Raw genomic sequence first — 8,881 nt, 5'->3', positions numbered from 1 at the left:
AACTGATTTTACCTGATTTTGCCTACCTAGAGACTGCTTGACTAAACTCTAGTCAGGCTCAGGAAAGCATTTTAAATAGACAAGGCCTCAGTTTTTAGTTCCCTCCAGAGACAAGGTCAATCTCCATTCTGTATATTAGCCTGAACACGTCCTCCTGTTTCAGGAGCGTGCTAAATCAGCTCATGCTGCCTTAGAATATCCTTTCACTCCTAGCAACAGCGGGAACTAGATAAAGAATAGACAGGACCCAAGGCCAAATGCCAGATGTTTTCCTTTACCCTAGCCTAAGAACAAAGACCACCAGTACTGACCAATTAAACTGTAACATCTCATACTTTGCCAATTGTTAACCCATCAGAAATTGTATCTATGGTACTGCACAATTATGCCCCTAAAACCTTATAAAAACTGGCTTGTACTGTAAAGGGGGGTCGCCTTTGTCTCCTGCTTTTGTGAGTGGAGGTGGACCCCAGCACGTTGGCAAATAAACCTCTTGCTGTTGCATCGAACTTGAGTCCTGGTAATCTTTTTGGGGTCTCCTACTGGATAGGGCCATCTGGGGCCTAACAGTTTCAAACTGCTGACCTTGCGGTTTGCAGTCCGATTTGTAACCACTGTATAGCATAGTTAATATACCTTATTCAGAATTTAAAGAAAGGCAATAATAAGTTTCTTAATCTTTTGTCATCCTTAAGATTGTACTATTTGTTGATGATCTGAATATGCCAGTATCAGAAATATATGGAGCACAACCACCACTGGAATTGATCAGACAATTATTAGATTTGGGAGGAATTTATGATACTGAAAAAATTGCATGGAAGGTACAGTATATACATTGTTAATTTAAATACTATTATTTAATAAGTTAAGTATATGTGTTGGGAATTAAGTAAGAAATTTAGGATGCCTAGCCATATGGACATGATAAGCAAAGTTGAAATCCTACAATAACCATGGCAATTTAGTACTAGTCATTAGGTTCATAGGAATCATATCATAGTAAAAATTGTAATTATGTCCTAAAGGTTTTGTTTCTGAAGCAAATAATGCTCACTAATGTTAAGTGCGTTAATAGCTCATCATATTTTTCAGTTAGCATATATGAAAAATATTTGTAAATATGAACTAGCAATATACATCCTTAATCTCTATATGAGACTATTCTGCCTTTTTGTTTTCAAGAACACAGATCAAGGATTCCAGTTCATACTTGCTTGGATTCAGTCTAAACAAAACGTGATTAAACATGTCTGAAATCAGTGGCTGGCTGCAGACAAGTTCTCTCAGTAACACACTTGCCTTAGTCTCATTAGGGCCCCTTCAAGAAAAGGTCTAATCAAGACAGTGGTTTCTAAAGGAATCTGCTGGGCCATTAAATGCAAGGAAGGGAGATCAACTTTGAGGAAGGGGGTGAATTCCAAAAACATAATCTGAATAGATTTTCCTGAAGGACACAGGATGATCATGGGGACTTATTATGAAGAAATTTCAAGAAAACTGAAAAGTGCATTGTTGAGAAAAAAGGACAGAAAAGTTGTTGTGGGAGTTTTGTTTTGTTTTCCATGATGACATTGCATCTGCTCACTCTTTAAGGATAGCAAGGACTCTCCTAAGAGATTTCAGTAGGAAACCTTGCCCCAGTCACCCTAAAGGTCTGTGTTGGCCCTTCAGACTTCCTTTTATTTCCAAAATTCAAAGAACATATAAGGGAACATGATATAAGTCCCTCAAAGATACCAAAACTGCCATTTTAACATGTTGTAAATATTGTTTGGGGAAGGGTTAGAGGGATGGAAACAGCATCTTCAGAAACGTATAGATCTAGATGGAGGAGATGTCAAGAAACAACAGTTTTGTATTTCGATATTATGTTGTTTGAATAGAGATTTCTAAGCAATTTTCTTTAACTTAACCTTTGTACAGGCATTTCCCTGGTTACAAATAAGTTACATACCTGTCTTTAAATTAAATCTGTACATAAATCAGAGCAATTTGATACTATGTGTATCTACATCAGTTAGTCAAATGTTTGTCTTACTATATCGTATATAGTGTACTTTTCTACATATGTTGTTGTTACTAAGTTACATCTAGTCGGTTCCACTCATAGCAACACTGTATAGGGTTTCCAAGGCTTTAAATCTTCCCAGGAGCAAAAAGATTCATCCTTCTCCCACAGAGCATCTGGCGGGCTCTAACCATGGACCTTGTTGTTCATAGTCCAGTGCTTATCATATGGAGCCACTGCGCTCCCACTGTACATACAAAGAGTATTAAAGAATCACTTCCAGATTCACTGAAACATCTTTAATATACTAATACAGTCATAATAATAATGTTTTGAATCGCATCATTGTGTCCATGACCAACCATTGTAGGTACCCTGAATTCTTACTGGGATTGGTTTGTAACTACAGGTTATTTGTAACTCAGATGTCTGTAATCCAGAACTGCCTGTATTACAAAGCCAAAAAAAAAAAAAAAATTTTCCAAGTAAGTATTGCTGTGCAATTATTTTTGTGATATTGAACCAAGTAAGAATGGCTTCATTTTTTATAAACATATTTGAATGTTCTTTTTTCTTCAAATGCCTGTCTAAGATGAATTTAATGGATGTATTTTGAAATCAAATTACATGTTGAAATTCAGTATTTCTTTATTCACACCTGTTTGGTTTCTTCTCTGGAAATCATACTCCCTCTGATTCTGAACTGACTGTACTAGTTAAACTTCCTGTTCTCAGTTTCCTTATCTGTAAAATTAGATGGTTGAATTACAAACAGTCTCATGTCTCAGACCGACTTGTGCCCAGGATCCTAGCTGAGGTACACAGTCTGGTGAGCGGCATCATCTCACACATCAGGCATCAGCCCAAGTCAGAGAGGAAGAATTCAGATGTAAACCACTAGGAAAGAATACAGGAGGCTAAAATAAGAGAGAATGCTGGATATTGGTAGGGGGTGTATAGCCTGGAGACAGTCACTGAATTGATGAGAAGCCGGCCTTTTATGGGATTTCTGTGGCCTTAGATACAAGTATGTTGTTGTTGTTAGAGGTCACTGAGTCAGTTCTAACCCGTTCTGACTCGAAATACTGCCTGATCCTGCACCATCCTCACAATCATTCCTGTTTGCTACATCATTGTACGTACTGTGTCAACCCACCTCATCAAGGAGCTTCCTCTTTTTCACTGACCCTTTACTTTTCCAATCACGATGTTCTTTTCCAAAGATGGGTCACTCCTAATAACATGTCCAAACTATGCAAGGTGAAATCTCACTATTCATGTGTCTAAGGAACATTCTGACTGTACTTCTTCCAACACAGATTTGTTCATGCTTCTGTTGGTGATGGTGGTGGTGTACCATGGAGTCGGTTCTGACTCATAGCAAGCCTGTATAGGGTTTCTAAGGCTGTAAATCTTTACGGGAGCAAAAAGCCTCATCTTTCTCTCACAGAGTGTCTGGTAGACACAAACTGCTGATCTTGTGGTTGATTAGCAGCCCAATACATAATCCACTATGCTACCAGAGCTCCTATTCTTTTGGTAGCCCGTTGTATATTAACTATTCTTCACCAACACTATAATTCAACGGCATCAATTCTTCTTCAGTCCTCTTTATTCAGTGTCCAACTATCACATTGGGTACAGGCATAGGCAAGAACAAAGCTATTTAAAAGCTCTCATTGTGAGCAGATGGGATCATCTGTATGATTCCATCCAGCCCTGTTGTTGTTGTTGTTGTTATGGTTACATGCTGTAGAGTGGGTTCCAACTCAAACTGACCCTATCTATGTAGGGTATCCAAAGAGAAGCTGATGGGTTTGAACTCCCGACCTTGTATTTCACAGTCCAGTGCTGATCCTACAGCTCCATACCTGGAGTCCTTATAGTAAATGATAATCCATTCATATTATATCATTCTTAATCTTAATCCATCCAGCCCTATAATTCTATAATGCTATGACATGTCAAATGGGTGTTGTTAGGTAAACAAGCATCGTCTCACTCCAAGTCAATTCTAACCATTCTGGAAGCACACTCACCAGACTCTTCTTGTAATTTAACATTGCCACCAGAATCCTTATTTCTTGCCTAATAACATATTGTTCATGTTCCAAAGATTGCTTTTTAAATGGTCTATTCCTGATGGCAGTGTGGCGAGTCCTGATGTGGCGCTGTGGGCTAATGTGTCAGAATGCAAAGTTGTTTGAACTGCAAGGTCAGTGGTTGAGCTTCACCAGCTGCTCCTTGGGAGTCCTATACAGGGTTGCTATGGTCAGAATCAACTCAACGGCACTTAATAACAACAACAACAACAATTCCTGATGACATTTAGAAGGCTTCCTTGAGGTAACATGTCTTCTCCCTAGAAGCAACAAGTAACATCAAATTACATGTTATAATGGATTACTTCTTAGAACATAGATTTCTTTATTATCATAATTTGTGTATTATAGTGAGTTGTTGTTGTTAAGTGCCATCCAGTCAGTTCTGACTCATAGCAATCATGCATAAGGTTTCCAAGGAGTAGCTTCAACTGCTGAAGTGTGCTTTGCAGTTCAATGCTTATCCTACAGCGCCACACCAGGACTCCTTGCAGTAAATGATAATCCATTTATATTATATCATTCTTAATCTTCTTGCCTAAATATTTTTTAAATCTTTTGTCAGTTTGGGGTAAGGAAGGTACATATTTCACTTTCTACAGATGCACTTCATTACTCTTGCTTTTTATTCTTCCCACAGAATATTCAAGATCTCGCTCTAGTTGCAGCTTGTGTTCCTCCAGTTGGTGGCAGAGATATTTGCCCACGCCTCCTCAAACATTTTTCCATACTGGTATTGCCTCAACCTCCACAAAGTGCCTTAAGTACTATTTTCCAGGTAATACATCTAGTTCATTTTCTACAGAAAAAATATTTTTGATTTCCATTAAATTAGAAACTATTCAAAGTAAGAATTTTAAACCACTTAATATATATATATTTTTAATTTGATAAGTGCCCTCTAGTTGGTTCTGACTCATAAAGACTCTTTAGAGTTTCTGAGGCTGTAAATCTTTGCATGAGCAGAAAGCTTCATCTTTCTCTGGAGGTGCAACTGGTGGTCTTGAACCACCAATCTGTGTGATTCACAGTCCAGTGTTTATCCTACAGAGCCACCATGCTTCTCATATATAGGATAAAGTTCAGGAATCTACTTTTTTATCAAACACACTCTGATTTTTGCCAGAATTGATATGCTATTTTCATCTCCCTGTGGAAAAAAAAGAAAACACTGAGAGAAGAAATTCAGAAATAACCTATTGGGGAAAAGGCTCAAGTTAAAATCCAGTCTATGAAAAAAATGAAATATTACTAAATTCTTTAAAAATCAATCATATGATTTATCTTCTTTACAATATAACTTTTAAAGATTAATTTTTAAACTGTGTTTTTAAATCACAGTAATTCTAATGCCAATGATCAATAATCCACACCTGAAGAAAGTATGTATATATATATATATATGTACTAATTCAAAGGTAATGGTCTTACAACCTTACACTTCTTCTAGGAACATCTACTAGAATGCAGGGAGGCAGAGACTTTTCCATTTAATGAGACTGCACATAGCTATGGCATTAAATTGTAATCACAGAGCACGTAACACATGCCTCCAAACCATACACCAAACTAAAATTCATTATAATGCTCCCTATTTGCAACATACTTTATGTAGTCTGCTTTCATGTTTAAAATGGATTCTAGTTACTAACCTTTCCACTAAAGTAATCCTCCCTACTAGTATACAAGACTTTAGTAGGGACTCTCCAGAAAAATAGTCTTTTTTTTTTTTTTTCAAACTAAATTATAAATTTTATTTTTAAAGGCTCATTTGGAAATTTATTTTTCCATAAATAACTTCGCATCTGAAGTGCAGAAAAGTAAGGATCAACTAATATCCTGTTCACTAGCTGTATACTATCAAGTACGTCAGAGTATGTTACCAACCCCAACAAAGTGTCACTACATGTTTAATCTTCGAGATATGTTAAAGGTTTGTGTTCAAATTCATTCTCTAATTTACTTTTAAGATTCAAGTTGAAATGTAATTGTACTTACTAAATTCAGAGTGTCTTTCTATTTCTTTCATTACTCCTGGGTGCTGCAAATTAGAGTTAAAAGGGAAATTTGAGCTAGTGACTTTTGCTATTTCTTAGTAACCTATCCCTTAAATCTGTCGAAAGAATTGTAAAAATAATTCCATGCAGCAAATGCAATGATGACACCACTAATGACAGTTAGAATATTGGCCAAGATCCTCAGCAGAAAAAAGAAGTAAGGTCATTAACTAATTTTTGGTTTTGCTTTATTTCTAAGATTTTATTGTGTCTGTCAGAAAATAGAAGTAGGTATGAATTTCATAAGCATGCATGAATTTTCATACCAAAGAATCATGCCAACTGTGCTGATTTAGTCATCTGCCTTAGTCAAATAACTTTCAGAATTGAAATGTTAAGAAAAAAACTTTATGAATTTGTTATCTTTCTCCTTCTGATGTGGGTCTTTGGCTCAAAGCAGCACCTATAGTCTTTGAAAATTGGTGATAATTTAGTTTGAATATAACATAAACATAAAGAGGTGCCTCCATAGCATGCCAGTTATCATAGTTAAGATGCGTGTCTTCCCATCCTAGCAAATTTTTGCTTGGCATGCTAAGCAACTTCTATAAACCTCTCCCTCTAAGGGTGATTCCACGCCAGCTTACCTTGATTTATAACTTTCTCATCTCGTAAATTTAGGCTATCACTTACTGTTGTTGTTAAGAGCCTTTGAGTCAGTTGCAACTCATAGCAACCCTGTACAGGGTTTCCAAGGGATGAATGATGAATTTGAACCACCAACCTGGAGGTTAGCAGTCCAGTGTTTATCCTACAATGCTACACCAAGACTCCATCACTTATTGAAACTGAAGTTTTTACCTTGGGTAATTTCATTCATTTTATGATCATAATCCTGTAAAAAATTATAACTCTACTTCACATGCTACTTTAAAAATTACCCTGCTAATGTTAAAATAATGTTATTTTAAAATTCCTAATAGCTTCTTCTAGGATTGCTGCAAGCTGACAAGGCTGTTATTAACTCTAAAGAGATGGCTGCTCTGCTCTTTGTTCATGAAGCCACTCGAGTGTTTCACGATCGCTTAATTGAACCCACTGAAAAAGGACTTTTCTATCAATTTCTTTCTAAGGAGATTCACAACTGTTTTCAGGTAAACTTATATTTCAAAAGTTACCTTAAGTGAAATTTCGGGTGAAAATATTTTTGTAAAGCCCTTAAACCTTTCTATAGCATTCATGAAAGAAGCTTATTTTACTTATAATCCCATGTTTCTTTTTGAAATGTATAGAAGCATAGATCTGTATGCTATTAATGATAATATCTTGATGACTCTGTTTATGTTTTTGACTCTGAATTGCTCATTTTTCTCCAAGACTAGCAGAACTGTACACTCTCCTGAGATTCCAATAAGATACATCCCTCTCCATCCCATTGAGCTTTAGTTTCCTCAGTGCCTATCTTTTAACTCACATCACACACACAAAAAGAGGGTTTCATTAAACTGATTTACACTAAAATGTTTGTGATTAAATTGGGTAGTGAATTTGGCTCCATTATTAGATTTCTTAACTCCTCTTACAAGAATTAAGGAGAATATTTCTTTTCCAAAGGTGGTTTCTCTTTTCTCTTCCTTGGTAGTACTACCTTCCCACATCTTATTCATAGCAATCCAGGAAATACAAAACAGAGTACAAGATGTATTTTGCAACACTAAAACACAGTTTCAGAATATAAATTTATACATAGAGATAAAAATAGATTTATATATGTGAAAGACCCTGCTCCTGACCAACAAAATGGCACTGTAGCTGCCCCAGCTGGAATTGAATAAAGTCCTGCTTAAGCTTCTGGTCTCCTGAAAGATTAAGTCTTAAACCAAGAGGTTTCAGGAAAACCTCCATAACCCCACCCACTGGAAGTCCACCAGAACTATACCCAGGACCACACTACCTTAAATACGCCAGTCTGTAAGGGATGAGTGGGCTCTTGGTCTCTCTTGACTTTGAGTTCCCCCTCCCAGATTTACTCTCAATAAATCTGGCTGCTGTTGAAGCCACATTTCTCTCCTTGTCTCTTTCTTTCTTATTTCTTACAATATGAATACAAATTCAGAATACAATATAAAAGCATACTAGTCCTGGTGTTAGCTGTAGGATAAGAATTGGACCACAGGGTAGGTGGTTCCACCAGTCACTTTTTGGAAGCTGTAGGATAAGAATTGAACCACAGGGTAGGTGGTTCCACCAGTCACTTTTTGGAAGCTCTATACAGGGTTGCTATGAGATGGAACTGACTCTACGGCACTTAACAACAACAACAACTAGGGTAAGTCAAAAAATAGGGTTTCAGTTGATACAACACAGGTTTATTATTTTAAAAATGTGTTTACACATGCCTCTGTGATGAGTGAGTGGCTGCAGACTTGTTCTCTCAGTAATATTCTTGTCTTCGTCTCATAAGGGTGCTTTCAAAAGAAACAAGTTCCAATCAAAGTAGTGGCTTCTGAGTGGACTTCTGAGCCAGCTAAATTCAATACAGAGAGGTCAACTCAGAAAGTGATGGCAACTGTGTTTTGAGACTCCAAAGGGATAATCTTGCTAGATTTTCTCAGGATGATCATGGAGGCTTATTAGGAAGAAGTTAAAAAAAAATTATTTTTTTTTTTTTTTTTTCTGCCTGGGTGAAATAAGACCAGCAAAGTTGAGCAGAGGCATTTCTTTACATCACTTCAATATACCTGCTCATTCTTGGGTGTAGCAAGGTCTAT

At 36.7% G+C, this 8,881-nt stretch overlaps 1 protein-coding gene across 1 annotated transcript in view; it reads left to right on the top strand.

Moving 5' to 3' along the window:
- DNAH14 (dynein, axonemal, heavy chain 14) overlaps positions 1–8,881 on the top strand; it is a 641,625-nt gene that overhangs the window by 335,530 nt on the left and 297,214 nt on the right. The window contains 4 exon segments of the mRNA XM_006871162.1: positions 696–824; positions 4,754–4,891; positions 5,879–6,046; positions 7,094–7,264. Coding sequence (XP_006871224.1) covers positions 696–824; positions 4,754–4,891; positions 5,879–6,046; positions 7,094–7,264 — 606 coding nt within the window.

This window comes from Chrysochloris asiatica, unplaced genomic scaffold, assembly GCF_000296735.1.
Source record: "Chrysochloris asiatica unplaced genomic scaffold, ChrAsi1.0 scaffold00161, whole genome shotgun sequence".
Classification (NCBI taxonomy): domain Eukaryota; kingdom Metazoa; phylum Chordata; class Mammalia; order Afrosoricida; family Chrysochloridae; genus Chrysochloris; species Chrysochloris asiatica.
This window is presented reverse-complemented; position numbering and strand designations above follow the sequence as displayed.